Genomic DNA, 17,083 nt, shown 5'->3' with positions numbered 1-17,083 from the left:
GTGTCACTCATGTCTGTCTGCCCCTCCTGTGTCACCCATGTCTGTCTGCACCAGGTATACTTTACAAGGTGGACAGTTATTTGGTCAACAGTGTCAAAAGGTCAACATGCATAAGGTCAACATTGACAAATTGTTGACTTTGACAAAAGGTCGACATGGGAAAGGTCGACATGAGTTTTTTTTATTTTGGTGTCATTTTCTCCATATTAGCATGTGGAACCCCAATTAATATAACGTGTTCCCTCACATGACTCGTTTTGCTTGCCATGCAGGGGCAAGGTTACTATTCCCGATCGTAGTCCACGTGGATGGTAAAGCATAAAAAAGTTGAACATTTAAAAAAACAAACTCTCATGTCGACCTTTTGTTGTGTCACATTGACCTAATGTATGTCTACCATATGGTATCGATCTATTGACTGTTGACCTAGTAACTGTCAACCAATCATCCAGATCCCGTCTGCCCTTCCCCTTTAGATATGTAAGCTCTCACGAGCAGGGCCCTTTCCCCACATGTGCTTTAACCCTAGTTTTTGCAACCCTGATGATTATTTGAGTGTCCTGTGCCCGCTGTTTATATACCATGTACTTGCCCTACACTGTCTTGTACTGTAACTCGCTGTTTTCTTGGTTTGCTCATGTGTTTACGTACTTTGTTAGGCGCTGCTGAACCCTTGTGGTGCTATAAAATTAATTAATAATAATAATGTATTAACCCTTAAGCTCTGGTGTCAGATTAGCATTTACTAGTACTCACAATAAGAATGGCGAACTTGTAATGAAGTAAACTCTCATATCATTGCATCAAGTTGCAATACCTGACAGTGGCCCTCACTCCGAGTTGATCGCTCGCTAGCTGCTTTTAGCAGCAGTGCAAACGCTAAGCTGCCGCCCTCTGGGAGTGTATCTCAGTTTAGCAGAAGTGCGATCGAAAGGATCGCAGAACGGGGTTACATTTTTTTCAAGCAGTTTCAGAGTAGCTGCAGACCTACTCCTTCCTTGCGATCACTTCAGTCTGTTTAGTTCCTGTTTTGACGTCACAAACACGCCCTGCGTTCGTTCGGCCAGCCACTCCCCCATTTCTCCAGGCACGCCTGCGTTTTTACCTGACACGCCTGCGTTTTTTAGCACACTCCCGGAAAACGGTCAGTTGCCACCCAGAAACACCCACTTCCTGTCAATCACTCAACGATCAGCAGTGCGACCGAAAAACGTTGCTAGACCTTGTGTGAAACTGCATAGTTTTTTGTGAAAGTACGTCGCGCGTGCGCACTGCGGCCCATACGCATGCGCAGAAATGCAGATTTTTTTGCCTGATCGCTGCGCTGCGAACAACGGCAGGTAGCGATCAACTCGGAATGATCCCCAGTATACATTAAAACACACATGAAAATATATCCTATTCACGTGCTTGAACAATAAATAACAAAGTTCTGCACCAATAAAAAAATAGTATTCTGTATTGTGTGTGACAAGTATCAGAAAAGATTGGTGAGCTGGTGCACCATTTGTCCATACAGCTGCTGTGTGCTTGTGAGCAGTGAACAGCTGCTGAGGGATTAGGCAGGTACTGTATAGATCACCTTGGAAGATAGGAATGCCACTTCTGCTGTCACCGGATTGTTAACCAGTGTGGTCCAGGTTTGGTTTTGCCTTATAAATGATTACATTTACCCCCAGCCTCCCAGGAGTCTTCAGGGAAATAATAAATGTTATCAATGTTGTAAAGTAAACGCATACAAAATGTTCTACACCAAACAGTACAAATAAAATAAAGTACTAAACTTGCTTGTAATGTATTTTTTTTATTTAACTTGGGTTTATTAGGAGACTGGAACTCAATCTGTGTTTTTTTTCCCTTTTAATAATCTTTGTAATTAAACAGCTGTTAAAGCTTATTTACATATAACAACACCACACTAGTCCAACATGCCGGTACAGTGACAGTCCTTCATATCTTTTTCTCCAACAAAAGATACATTTATAGTATTAACATGAAATTATCAAAAACAATGAACAAGTTTTATATCAATTGCTGTAACACACTTGATAAAAAAAGGAATAACATGTGAATGCTTATCAACCCCATGCTAAAAAAACAACCCTAAATTTTTCTGTTTACCACATGGAATAATCTAGAACTCAGATATGTCCTCATTAGGGTTATGAGATAATCCCTTTCATAAGGGGCACATAGGAACTACACTGCGTTGCTTTCAATTGTTTTATTTCTGCAAATAGTTTTGGACTAAAAAGACACTCCTCACAGCCGAGTTGCCGGGGACCTAGAGCCACAGTGTATGAGGCCACATCAATATAATCTTGAATGGCTGTCCCATCTCCGTCATGCACATTGGGAGCTGGAGCTTACTAATGCTTCCACTGGTGAAACGGAGATGGGAAGCACAACAGAAGCTGAAGATGTCTGACAGCCCACGACCAGGGTAAGTGTCACACAGAAGGAGAGAGGGAGGCAGAATGAAAGGGGGTAGACAGGAGCAATAAAAGAAAACCGATGGCACTAACATACTACTTCCTAATATGTCTAATAGATCATCTGCCATAAGTCAGCAGTTAGAAATAAATAAATATAAACCTATAAATTTGCACAATACACCCAGGATTGCAGCCAGTGGCACAAGCTATGTCTTTCTTCCAAAAAATACGATTGTTGAATGAACCAGTAGGGCACTACCTTGAGTTGCAAATAGTGCTAAAGGTGTGTACACACGATGCGATGCACCGTATGCCCGACATTGACTATTCAACGGGGCCGATATAGTAAATGTTAGGCTGCCTGTGCAGTCTATTTTTTGTTGCGATGCCAATCCCGTGGGACCTCGCATCGGCATCGTAAGCTGTGTACATATGGTGCAATATGCACTAATTTTCCTTACGATTTTGACTATATAGTCAAAGGCGTAAGGAAAGTTAAGTGCATATCGCACCGTGTGTATGCACCTTCAAAACAATCAAACACATGCAGGAGAGGTGTTTCAGTGTAATATGACATCACCACATAAAACAGTGTACCATCCCCATATAAACCATTGAAAGCTTGAGGATAAATTATAGAACACTTCCCTATGAATTGATTTTGTCTACAGTGAAATGTGCAGTTCTTTTTTCTCAATCAAGCAATTTGATTCTTTCAAAGGTTCCGGATCTTCCACTTAATGGTATGAACAGGTACATTTTCCTCTTAATAAATGATCGAAATATCAAATTAATTTGAGAGTCAAAAATGGGAAAGGTAATCATGCAACTCCTTCCAAACTTCAAGTAAAAAAATATTCATACGCATGAAGTTTTGAGTAAATTCGGGCAGAAATTAGACCGCTAGTGTCGCGAGATGCGATACCATTGCTGGCGTTGAAACACCATGGCAATGGCAACTCGCATTCTTTGCATCTAATTAGGTCGAGCCAATTGATAGAAATAAAGGGGGAAAATTAATAAATGTTGGGTTTGTAAAACTGCTGAAATGTTTGCGGCTTCTATTTATTCTATCTATCCACATATTGCAAAAGTCAGTACTTGCATCACAATACAGATACATTTTTGGTTGGAAATGGCTGCCTATGTCTGTAAATACACTATTTACATGCTTTTCTTGCAACCATCTCTGCTTCAGCCTCATATATTTCACACAAATATTAAATTAAGAATTACTAACTCTCACATGGAACAGTCTAAGCTAAATTGAGTAGATCAACGTTTGTTATTTGCATACATTATGGATGTTGAAGATATCCATTTGCAGTTTGGTATAATTATAGTTACATTAACTGTGTTATTGCAGTTGATAATTATTTAAACTTCTAATGGACCCACATCAGTCAGGCTTTCGCTCCCAACACTCCACAGAGACAGCACTGACTAAGGTAGTGAACGATCTGGTCACTGCTAAGTCTAAAAGCCATTACTCACTTCATATTCTTCTAGATCTCTCTGCTGCTTTTGACACTGTTGACCACTGTCTTCTCATACAAACACTACAATCCCTAGGTCTTCAGGACACAGCCCTTTCTTGGTTCTCATCCTACAGTACCTATCTAATCTATTTTTCAGTGTTCGCTTCTCTGATTCCACCTCCGCTTCGCTACCTCTATCAGTTGGAGTACTGCAAGGCTCAGTCTTAGGCCCTCTGCTTTTCTCAAACTATACCACATCTCTTGGCAAACTTATCAGCTCTTTCGGATTTCAGTATCTTCTGTATACGGGTTATACTCAAATCTACCTATCCTCTTAAGATTTGTCACCATCTGTATTGGTCCAGGTCACTGAATGCCTTTCTGCCACCTCAAACTGAATATTTCCAAAACAGAATTAATTATATTTCCACCGGTCAATATTAGTTACCAACCTGACATGTCTATCACTGTTGATAACTCGACAATCAACCCTACCCCACAAGCTCACTGCCTAGGTGTCATCCTTGACTTTAAACTGTGCTTTGTTCCCTACATTCAATCTGTCTCTAAATCATGTTACATACATCTAACACTGCAAAAACTCTAATCCATGCACTCATTATCTCCCGCATTGATTATTGCAATTGTCTCCTTACTGATCTTACCAAAAGCAGATACTTACCTCAACATTCCATTTTGAATGCAGCTACAAGGCTAATCTTTCTCACTAAACGTTTGTCCGCTGATCTGCTCTGTCAGTCCCTCCATTGGCTGCCTGTATTCTACCATATTCAATATAAAATTATTTTACACTCAAGGCCATTAACCAAACTACACCAAAGTACATCTCTTCGCTTATCTCCAAATATCTCCCAACTTGACCTCTCACCTCTGCACAAGATCTGCGTCTCTCATCCATAACTCGCTCTCATTCATGCAGGACTTATTTGGGGTGAAACTAATAATAATAATTTTTCCAAATTGTGACCATTAAATACCACTATCTGCACATTCCCTCCATCGACTGATCTTGATAAAATACTATGTAAACTTTTTATAGACTGAAGTCTATGGTGTTCTTAAAAGAAATGTAGAAAAAGAACTAGGCTACAGCAGTCACATTTATGTGACATCACTATATCTGGAACACAACAAATTAAACACTTCTTTGCCATACACACACAAAAAGAAAATATAAAAAAATTAATATACATGTTTGCACCATTTTATGCATTGTGTTGTATGAGACTTTAGATATGTAAATTGAAAATTCACGAAATATGCATTAAAAAAGTTTGGAGAAGGTACTGTGATTCTTTAAAACATATACCAAAATTGTTGTTCTAAACAGTGGAAGATTTATATAGGCACAAATGTTTTTTTGTTACTCATCTCTGTTGAAACATACAGTAGGTACAGTATACTTTAAACAATCCAGTTTATAAGGAAAGATCCAAGTCAATTCTCAGAATATGATTTTTTGTGTATTTCAGACTCAGAGGTCAATAAGTCAGAAAGTTGTATAAAGATCTTCAGTTCTACAGATGTAATGATGCTTCACATTAAGTGAACTGCACATTTGGGCTCATATGACTTGTGGTTTCCTAAGAAGAAAATGAAGCAACAAAAAATCATCATCAAATATATAGACAGAAAACCATAAATAAATTAATGGTGCCAAGACAAAAAGGACAATTCATAAAATCTAGAAAAGGAGATAAAGATTGGAAAACAGACCAAGGTGATGACAAAGATAGGTAACAGGTAGCTCAAGTCCTCAAGAAATCATTCAGAAGCTACAGATATGTTCTCATTCATATTTGCTGCAGTCATGCCAAACAGATCCTCTTGGCACGCTAGGTCGCGTGGGTCTCTTATAGCGTCAGGCGTCTTTTTACTGTTTTGCCGAAAATATAACTTATTCGTAACATAATGCAACTAGGATGCATGAGTAGACTGCTGATTAATTTGATATATGGCACATGTATATCTGTGTGTGACTGAGTCTCTGAATCTGTACACGAAGTGCTACAATGTAGCAACCTCAGCTTTTTTCCATGCCAATTTCTGTTCTGTTCTGTATACAGACTCATTCACACACATATACCAGTATCATATATCAAATTAATCAGCACAGTCTACTCGTACATCCTCGTTACATTGCTTTGTGAATAAGACGTGCATTTTTGGCAAGAAAGAAAAGACGCCAGATGTTAGAGTTGCATGGGATCTGGCGGCTTACTCACGCCAGTCATCTTGTATTGAGGCTAGATGTACAGTATGAGAACACATCTGTATTATTCTACAAAATGTACAGAACCGAATACATGACATATTGCTGGATGATACCAAATATTGTATGGTTTTGTTTAATATTTTGTCCATTATTCCAAAATTTGTAACTAGTCTTTAATGTAATTCTAAGAGAAGCAATTGATACCCTCATTTTCATTGTTAATAATAATAATTAAATAAATAAATGAAGAAAGACTCAATAACAGAAAAATAAAGTACAAAAGATATTTACTAATTCTTACTGTCATGTAGCCTGTACTTCAGCAAACTGAACATTTCTGGTCCATCAGCGCTGAAGTATCACATAATATTAATCTTGAGGACTTGAGTTATCTATTCCTGCATTGAACAAAATATACATATTGTGCTTGAACATAGCTCATCATGCAGGACAGCTTTTAAAACAAGTAGCTTTAAAGACATACTTAAGGACAAGCAGGAACAAACTGTACAAATCTTAGGAAGTACAAAATAGAAGTGAAATATTGTTAATGTACCAAAGCACAAATGTAAAAATACTTACAATAGACAACAATGTTAAATACACCAAAATAGTTTTATAATGAACTTATTATATGTGGTGTGGAGTATATCATTAGTATTGAGGGTGCATGAAGGTGGTTCATGTCTACTATGGGGATAGGCATTGATCACACTCTCACCTAGAGGTTTAACAAAAGCAAGTTGCTACAAAACATTTTAGTTCTAAAAAAGTTTGTTTTTTTAATAGCTTTTTTACACTGTACAGTGGCTATAACGTGGCATTTAATAAAGTAAAATTTACTTTGAACAATCCAGTACTGTAGCTTTTCATTCAAGATATGCAACACTGACATTTATACTCATGTCTCATTATTCAGCAGGCGGCTTTTTAATAGATTGCTTATTTACAATTTTTAGTTTTTTTTAACAAGCAATAAATACATTTTGTGCAATTTATGGAAAAATACCATGTTTACAGAAAACATCTGTGGAAACAGGTGGGGTAATTACTGATCCAACAAATTAGATTAACACACTTGTGCATGATTAAAGAATTCCAGAAAACATGATCTGTTCGGGGTTCTCAAGGACTGGAGTTGAGAACCACTGGGTTAGAGTATCCGGACTCCAGGTCGACACCAAAAAGGTCGACACACCTTAGGTTGCCACCAATTGGTTGACACAATACCTGCAATTTGTCGACATGGACAAAAGGTCGACATGAGTTTTTAAAAAATATATATATTTTATGAACTTTTTCATACTTTACAATCCAGGTTGACTACATTTGGGAACGGTAACCTTGCCAGAAGCATGGCGAGCGAAGCGGTGCACTAACTGAAGTTCCCGGTCACTCTACGAAGAAAACGACACCAAAAAAACATTAAAAAACTCATGTTGACCTTTTTCCATGCCAACATTGTCCATGTCGACCTAAGGTGTGTCGACCTGGAGTCCCATACCCTACAGAGTAAGCCAGCCATAAAATATAAAATACTGCACTTATCAGCAATCATAACTGCTTTTACAGTTTTGAAAGGACATTTTCCATTAAACCTCTCCATCATCATCCTTGAAAGACACAACCTCCCTTGCTGCATGAGGACGAGCCTCCCTTGCTTTGTGTGGGCAAATGGCCAGATCTCTTGCAGTCGGGTCTCTGGAGCCACAATTAATATCCTGGGTTGGCTGCCTTGCTTAATGTTGGGGGTCCTTTTACAGTACTATGAATGCCATAGGCAAGAGTGAATACTGTACTGTAGGTGTTTCCCATCCGTTATGCCTTAAAATAGGATTTTAATTACCTACGGTAAATCCTTTTTTCGTAGTCCGTAGAGGATGCTGGGGTCCATTTAGTACCATGGGGTATGGATGGGTCCTTTGGGAGCCACTGGCACTTTAAGAGTTTAATAGTGTGGGCTGGCTCCTCCCTCTATGTCCCTCCTATCAGACTCAGTTTAGAAACTGTGCCCGAGGAGACATACTTCAAGAGAAGAAAGTACACAGATAGAGTTGAGATTTACACTAACTCACACATAACAAAAATGAAAGCCAAGCTAACCAACTTGGAACAATTCAGCAACAGCTGAACAACAATACTGAACCAAGTAACAATGCAGCAATACGAAGCACTGGGCGGGCGCCCAGCATCCTCTACGGACTACGAGAAAAGGATTTACCGGTAGGTAATGAAAATCCTATTTCTCTTACGTCCTAGAGGATGCTGGTGGCCATTTTAGTACCATGGGGTATAGACGGTTCAGCAGGAGCCTTCGGCACTTTAAGACTTTTCAACAGTGTGAACTGGCTCCTCCCTCTATGCCCCTCCTCCAGACCGCAGTCTAGAAAATGCCCAGGAGACTGGATGCACACTAGAGGAGCTCTACAGAGCTTTGCTGGAAAAAGACTTTCTTCGGTTTTTTATTTTACAGGGAAGCTGCTGGCAATAGCTTCCCTGCTTCGTGGGACTTAGGGGGGGATGTAGGAACCAACTCTCAATTAGTTAATGGTTCTGCTTCCGCTGACAGGACACCATTAGCTCCTGAAGGGTACTTAACACAGTCCAAGCCTGGCCAGCGTTCACTCCCACAGCACTGCCGCCACCCACTAACAGAGCCAGAAGTCAGAAGGCTGGTGAGTATATTACCGGAGTCCTGCAGAGAGGGGATCCTCCGGTCATCGTTGGCGGCATACAGGTACACGCGCAGTGCGTGCCATGTCTCTCAGTACAAGGGTGCAGAGCACGGGGGGGGGCGCTCTGAGGGCATGTTTTACAACCTTACTCTCACTAGCAAAAAGGGCACATACATGTACAGCCGCTGATGTGCCATCCCCAGCCAGTATAAATATTACATTGCTGAGTCTGAAGGGCGGGGCTTCTCCTCAGACTTGCCAGAACACTCACTGGGTGCCATTTTCTCCAGACAGAAACTCCAGTGTGAAACTCCTTAATGCTGTTTCTCCTCTTGACAACGCTGATACAAGTACAGGGTGTTATAGAAGGGGCAGAGAGTGTTCATTATAATTAGATCTGTGTGCCTATTATTGGTATATGCGCTGTAAGTGGGTAATATTTCCACAATTCACAATAAGGCGCAGTGTGTGGACTGGCAGATCCCTCTGTGGCTCTCTGACAGACTTTAGTGTGGGTCTGTCCCCAATAGCTCCCCTGTGTGATAGGGGTGTGTGTGTGTGTGTGTGTGTGTGTGTGTGTACAAGTGTGTAACATGTCAGACATTGGGGAGGGTTCCCAGGAAGAACCCATTTTAGATACACAAGAGGGTAATGTGGTGGCCCTTCCCTCTCAGAAGGAGCCAGAGTGGGTGAGAATGTTGCAAAAGAATATGTCAATGCCTGCAAATAAATTCTCTGAGTCTGAACAACAGACTAAATATTGGAGGCAGTTTGTGGAGGATGCACTGTTTACTGACCCCTCCATATCATCCACTCGGGTCCCATCCAGTTCCCAGAAAAGGTCTCTGGCCCAGATAATGCAAGGGGACACAGACACAGATTTCGACTCTGACGTCGACACTGGGGATTTGAGAGGGGTAGACCCCAAATTAGCCAAAAGCATACAATGTATGATAGTTGCTATAAAGGAAGTGTTGGCGTTTCCTGAAACAACACTGGTCCCTGAGGAAAAGGATTATTTTAAATTAAATAAAAAGCAGGTTGTGACTTTTCCTCCTTCAAAGGATTTGAATGCATTCTTTGAAGAATCCTGGGCTAACCCTGAGAAGAAATTTACCCTTCCCAGAAGGATACGTGTAGCGTACCCTTTCCCTGAGGAAGACAGGCACAAATGGGAGACACCCCCAATGATAGACACCTCAGTTTCTCGGCTATCTAAGAAAATAGTTTTGCCTGCCCCTGGTTCAGCCTCTTTATAAAGATCCAGCTGACCGTAAATTAGAAACAACCCTAAAATCCATATATACGCCTAACGGAATGGTGCTTAGGCACACCATTGCTTGGGCGTGGGTAGGTAACGATGTGGAAAAATGGTCTGACAACTTGCTTGTTAACATAGACACAGTTGACAGGGATGAAATAGTCCTAACTCTCGGCCATATCAAAGATGCTGCAGGTTACTTAGTTGAAGCTATGAAGGATATTGGGTTACTGAGTTCAAAATCCTCCGCTATGGCGATTTCAGCCTGCAGGGCGCTGTGGATCCGCCAATGGAATGCTGATGCAGAATCAAAAAATAATATTGAGGCGCTTCCTTACAATGGAGAAGCCCTCTTTGGAGACAAGCTGGATGCCATGATTTCAACAACTACATCAGGCAAATCAGCATTTCTGCCTTCCGCAGCTGCTCCACCTAGGAAAGGATTTAATTCTCATACGATGCAATCCTTTCGGCCCAACAAGTCCAAAAAGGCAAAGGGTACCCCCTTCTTCGCAGGAAGAGGTCGAGGAAGAGGTAAAAAAATCTACAACACCATCAGGCTCGCAGGAGCAGAAGTCAACAGCTACTTCTGCTAAAACCTCAGCATGACGCTGGGGCTCCCCTGCGGGAGTACGATCGGGTGGGGGCATGTCTACTGTCTTTCAGCCAAGTCTGGGTTCACTCAGATCTGGATCCCTGGGTACAAATTGGAATTTCAGGACCTTCCCCCATGCCGATTTTTCAAATCAGCCTTACCAGCTTCTGTTCAGGACAGAGCAAAAGTGCTGAACGCAATACAGAAATTATGTCAAGACAACGTAATTTCCTTAGTTTCTGTGTCACAACAGGAAAAAGGGTTTTATTCAAGCCTGTTTGTAGTGCCGAAACCGGATGGCTCGGTCAGACCGATTTTAAACCTAAAGACTCTGAAGCTTTATTTGAAAAGGTTCAAATTCGAGATGGAATCCCTGAGAGCGGTGATCTCCAGATTGGAGGAAAAGGAATTTCTGGTATCGATGGACATCAAAGATGCTTATTTACATGTTTCCATCTACCCGCCGCATCAGGCATACCTGAGGTTTGCGGTGCAGAACTGCCACTACCAGTTCCAAATATTGCCTTTCGGGCTCTCCACAGCTCCGAGAATATTCACCAAGGTGATGGCGGAGATGATGGTTTTTCTTCCCAAGAAAGGAGTCAAAGTCATCCCATACTTGGACAATCTCATCATAAAAGCGAGATCCAGGGAGAAACTAGTGCAGAACATTGCACTTTCCCTGACGGTGCTTCAACAGCACGGTTGGATCATAAACCTTCCAAAATCACAATTGGAACCCACAAGGAGGTTATAATTTCTGGGAATGATATTGGACACGGAAGCACAGAAAGTATTCCTACCGGTAGAAAAGGCTCTGGAGATCCAGAGGATGGTCAAACAAGTTTTAAAACCAGCACATGTATCGATTCATAAGTGCATCCGCCTGCTGGGGAAGATGGTAGCGGCCTACGAGGCTCTACAGGGTGTACACGCCAGGGTGTTCCAATGGGACCTACTGGACAAGTGGTCCGGATCGCACCTACACATGCACCGGAGGATAATCCTGTCAACAAAAGCCAGAATTTCACTCTTGTGGTGGCTTCAAAGTTCTCACCTCCTGGAGGGACGCAGGTTCGGGATTCAGACTTGGATCCTGGTGACCACAGATGCAAGCCTCCGAGGTTGGGGAGCAGTCACGCAAGGGGAAAGCTTCCAAGGACGATGGTCAAGTCAAGAAGTACTCCTTCACATAAAACATTCTGTAATTGAGAGCTGTGTACAACAGCCTTTATCAAGCGGCACACCTTCTTCAAGGTCGTCCCATACAGATCCAGTCAGACAATGTAACGGCAGTAGCTTATATAAACCGCCAGGGCGAAACAAAAAGTAGAGCGGCAATGGCAGAGGTGACAAAGATACTCCTCTGGGTAGAAAGACATGCAAAAGCTCTGTCTGCAATTTTCATTCCGGGAGTGGACAACTGGGAAGCAGACTTCCTCAGCAGACAAGATCTCCATCCAGGAGAATGGGGCCTCCACCCAGAAGTCTTTGCAGAGGTATCAGATCATTGGGGTGTTCCTCAAGTAGATATGATGGCATCTTGTATCAACAAGAAGCTTCAGAAATATTGTTCCAGGTCAAGAGACCCACAAGCAATAGCAGTGGATGCACTGGTGACCCAGTGGGTATTTCAGTTGGTGTATCTGTCCCCTCCACTTCCACTAATAACAAAAGTTCTCAAGCTCATCAGAAGAACAAGGGTTCGAGCAATTCTCATTGCTCCAGACTGGCCAAGGAGGGCTTGGTATCCAGATCTTCAGGAGTTATTACTGGAAGATCCTCAGCCTCTTCCTCTTCGCGAACTGCTTCAGCAGGGTCCGTTTGTTTATCAAGACTTACCGCGGCTGCGTTTGACAGCATGGCTGTTGAGCGCCAGATCCTAGCCCGTAAGGGTATTCCCAATGAAGTCATTCTCACACTTATTCTGGCCAGGAAAGGGGTAACGTCCAAACATTACCATCGTATTTGAAGAAAATATGTATCTTGGTGTGAATCCAAGAAGTCTCCTGCGGTGGAGTTTAAATTAGGACGTCTTCTCCTATTTCTACAGGTGGGTGTGGATGCTGGCTTGAGATTAGGGTCTATCAAGGTCCAAATTTCAGCCTAGTCCATTTTCTTTCAAAAACAGTTGGCGTCCCTTCCTGAGGTCCAGACGTTCGTGAAGGGGGTTCTGCGCATCCAACCTCCCTTTGTGCCTCCTGTAGCGCCATGTGATCTTAATGTGGTGGTGCAGATCCTTAAATCGGACTGGTTTGAGCCTCTACAAGAGGTAGAGTTGAAGTTTCTCACTTGGAAAGTGGTCATGCTGTTGGCCTTGGCCTAAGGCAGACGAGTGTCTGAATTAGGAGCTCTGTCACACAAGAGTCCTTATTTGATTTTTCATGAAGATAGAGCTGAACTGCGAACGCGTCAGCATTTTCTTCCAAAGGTTGTGTCTTATTTCCATATCAACCAACCTATGGTGGCGCCAGTGGCTTCTGACACCTCAGCAGTTTCAAAGTCCTTGGATGTAGTCAGAGCGTTGAGGACTGATGTTGCAAGAACGGCTCGGATAAGGAAAACAGAATCTTCGTTTGTCCTCTGTGACCCCAACAAGATTGGGGGTCCTGCTTCTAAGCAGACTATTGTGCACTGGATCAGAGGTACCATTCAGCACGCTTATTCCACGGCAGGATTGCAGTTACCGAGTTCGGTAAAGGCCCACTCTACAAGGAAAGTGGGTTCTTCCAGGGCGGCTGCCCGAGGTGTCTTGGCGTTGCAAATTTGCAGAGCAGCTACTTGGTCAGGGGCAAACACGTTTGCTGAGTTTTACAGGTTTGACACCTTGGCTGCTGACGACCTTCAGTTTGGTCAGTCAGTTCTGCAGGAACATTAGCAATTTCCCACCCGTACTGGGAGCTTTGGTAGATCCCCATGGTACTAAAATGGACCCCAGCATCCTCTAGGACGTAAGAGAAAATAGGATTTTAATTACCTACCGGTAAATCCTTTTCTTGTAGTCTGTAAAGGATGCTGGGCGCCCGCCCAGTGCTTATTTTTCCTGCAGAATTAAATGTTATCTTTTTACACAGGTTCTCATGTGTTAAGATGTTCACAGCTGTTGCGTTATCCATGCACGTTAGCATGGGTTATGCTGAAAGCCATATTAGGCGACATGTTTTGTATGGTGTGAGCCGATGTGAATCTCGCCACTAGTTTAATGTAAATTCTTCTCTCGAAGTTGTCCATCTCCTCGGGCACAGTTCCTATACGGAGGTCTGGAAAAGAGGCATAGAGGGAGGAGCCAGTTCACACTGTTGAAAAGTCTCAAAGTGTTGAAGACTCCTGCGGAACCATCTATACCCCATGGTACTAAAATGGACCCCAGCATCCTCTACGGACTACGAGAAAAAGGATTTACCGGTAGGTAATTAAAATCCTATTTTTCTCTTATGTGCTAGAGCAGGGCTGGTCAAACCAGTCCTCGAGATCTACTAACCGTTCACATTTTCCAGACCACTTAGCTGGTGCACAGGTGTAGTCATTACTAATTAAGATATGCTGCATTCATTCCTAACTGACAAATCTAGAGATCTCCAGGAGGCCTGGAAAACATGAATTGTTGGTAGATCTCGAGGACTGGTTTGGCCAGCCCTGTCCTAGAGAATGCTGGGGTCCATTTAGTACCATGGGGATGTACCATAGCTCCCAGTACGGGAGGGAGAGTGCTGAGGCTCCTGCAGAAATGATTGACCAAACTTTAGGTCCTCAGAGGCCAAAGTATCGAACTTGTAGAACTTAGCAAACGTGTTCGACCCTGACCAAGTAGCCACCTGGCAAAGTTGTAAAGCCGAGATCCCCTGGGCAGCTGCCCAGGAAGAACCTACCTTACGAGTAGAGTGGGCCTTAACAGATTTTGGACACGGCAATTCTGCTGTAGAATATGCATGCTGAATAGTGAACCTGATCCAGCGAGAAATCGTCTGCTTAGAAGCAGGACACCCAACTTTCTTGGGATCAAAAAGGACAAACAGAGAGTCCGATTTCCTGTGACGAGCAGTCCTCTTCACATAGATCTTCAAAGCCCTCACAACATCCAAGGACTTTGATGTATTCGAAGAGTCAGTAGCTACTAGCACCACAATAGGTTGGTTGATATGAAAAGCCGACACAACCTTTGGAAGGAACTGCTGACGCGTCCTGAGCTCAGCTCTATCTTCATGGAAGATTTAAGTAGGGGCTTTTACTGGACAAAGTCACCAATTCCGACACACATCGAGCAGAAGCTAAGACCAACAATGTGACAGCCTTCTACGTGAGAAACTTGACCTCAGCCTCCTGTAAAGGCTCAAACCAATCTGATTGCAGGAAATCCAACACCACATTAAGATCCCAGGGTGCCGTCGGCGCCACAAAGGGAGGCTGGATGTGCAGAACCCCTTTCAAAAAAGTCTGAACCTCAGGGAGGGCAGCCAATTGTTTCTGGAAGAAAATGGACAAAGCCAAAATCTGGACCTTTATGGATCCCAAATGCAGTCCCATATCCACACCTGCTTGTAGGAAGAGGAGAATCCGTCCAAGTTGAAACTACACCGTAAGAAACTTCTTGGTCTCACACCAAGACACATATTTTTTCCAAATGCGATGATAATGTTTAAACGTTACTCCTTTCCTAGCCTGTATCAGGGTAGGAATAACCTTGCTCGGAATACCCTTCCCGGCTAAGATCTGGCGTTCAACCTCCATGCCGTCAAACATAGCCGCGGTAAGTCTTGATAAGCAATTGGCCCCTGTTGCAGAAGATCCTCGCGAAGAGGAAAAGGCCTCGGATCTTCCAGCAGTAAGTCAGAACGATCCGCGTCCCAAGCTCTCCTTGGGAAGTCTGGAGCAATGAGAATTGCCTGAACCCTTGTTCTCTTTATGAATTTTAGAATTCTTGGAATGAGAGGAAGTGGAGGGAACACATACACTGACTTGAACACCCACGGTGTTACCAGGGTATCCACCGCCACTGCTTGTGGGTCTCTCGACCTGGAACAGTACCTCCAAAGTTTCTTGTTGAGACGAGAGGCCATCATGTCTATATGGGGCACGCCACAAAGAATGGTCACCTCTTTGAACACCTCCGGATGGAGGCCCCATTCTGCTGGATGGAGATCTTGCCTGCTGAGGAAGTCTGCTTCCCAGTTGTCCACTCCTGGAAGGAAGATTGCTGACAGCGCCACTGCGTGCTTTTCTGCCCAGAGGAGGATTCATGTTACCTCTGACATAGCAGCTCTGCTCTTCGTTCCTCCCTGTTGGTTTATGTAGGCCACCGTTGTCACATTGTCCGACTGTGCTTGAATGGCCTGATTTTGCAGAAGATGTGCCACTTGGAGAAGACCGTTGTATACGGCCCACAGATAATCGGAGAGGCGTAGTCCAAAACTTAACTGTATCGCTGGAGATATGGGTCCCATCCAGGCCACAGCTAGGTATCTCTCCTTCCAGCGGAATAGTGGACAAACCGTACTGGCGGAAGAACGACAGGTCCATAAAATTTGCCGCAGCTCTGCTATCTAAGAAGGTGGACACTGAGAGGGAAGCCTGGGAAAATTGGATGGTATCTGGCAGCAGGTTAGAATTGTCGGAGGAAATGGAAGAAAGACCTAGGTGCAATTCCTCCTGAACACCTGTCTTTTTCCCAACTTAGGGGGACAGGTCTTCAAATTGTGTCCCTTGCAACCACAATATAAGCAAAGACCCTGTGCCTATCTATGGTATCTCTCCTGAGGCGGCAGGCAGAAGACGCCAATTTGCATGGGTTGCTCCGAGTCATGACTTGGAGCCCACGCAGCCGATGGTTGAGGAGACCGAACGGGCAGGTTATGCTCACGTCTTCATTCCCGGAGACGATGATCAATTCTGATGGCTGTGGAGATGAGCTCATCCAATGTTCTTGGTGTGAACTGCTGAACCAGGATATCTTTGATCGCCTCAGACAAGCCTAGGCGGTATTGGCTTCGTAGAGCTGGATCATTCCATCCCGAGTCTATGGCCCATCTGTGGAACTCGGAGGAGTAATCTTCTTTACCATCTATTCTTGGGACAAGGATCATAGTTTAGATTGGGCCAATGCCGCCTGGTCTGGATCTTTGTACAGAAGGCCACGTGCAGAGAAAAAGGCCTCAACGGACTGTAATGCGGCATGAGCCAGCAGCAGGCTAAAGGCCCAAGTCTGAGGGTCTCCCTGGAGCAGGGAGATAATGATCCCGACACGCTGCGTTTCTGACCCTGAGGAGAGAGGCCAGAGTCGGAAATACAACTTACAACTCTCCCTAAAGTTCTAGAACTGTTCCCGATTACCAGTGAAGCGATCTGGGAGATTGATCTTGGGTTCACGAACGACTGACGGAGTGAACGATGTTCGGACGTCTGCTAC

General features: G+C 43.4%; 1 protein-coding gene across 3 annotated transcripts in view; it reads right to left on the bottom strand.

The window, feature by feature from the left end:
* Positions 1-1,788: 1,788 nt before the first annotated feature.
* Positions 1,789-17,083, bottom strand: part of LOC135045595 (complement decay-accelerating factor-like) — a 449,130-nt gene continuing 433,835 nt past the window's right edge. For all 3 annotated transcript variants that reach the window (XM_063955314.1, XM_063955312.1, XM_063955313.1), the window contains one exon: positions 1,789-5,517. Coding sequence is in view for 1 of the 3 variants with exons in the window: in XM_063955313.1 (XP_063811383.1) it covers positions 5,499-5,517 (19 nt within the window). In the remaining 2 variants the exon portion in view is untranslated. The remainder of the gene's footprint in view (positions 5,518-17,083) is intronic.

This window comes from Pseudophryne corroboree, chromosome 2 (genome assembly GCF_028390025.1).
Source record: "Pseudophryne corroboree isolate aPseCor3 chromosome 2, aPseCor3.hap2, whole genome shotgun sequence".
NCBI classification, from domain to species: Eukaryota; Metazoa; Chordata; class Amphibia; order Anura; family Myobatrachidae; genus Pseudophryne; species Pseudophryne corroboree.
The sequence above is the reverse complement of the archived record's forward strand: the minus strand, read 5'-3'. Positions and strand labels throughout refer to the sequence as shown.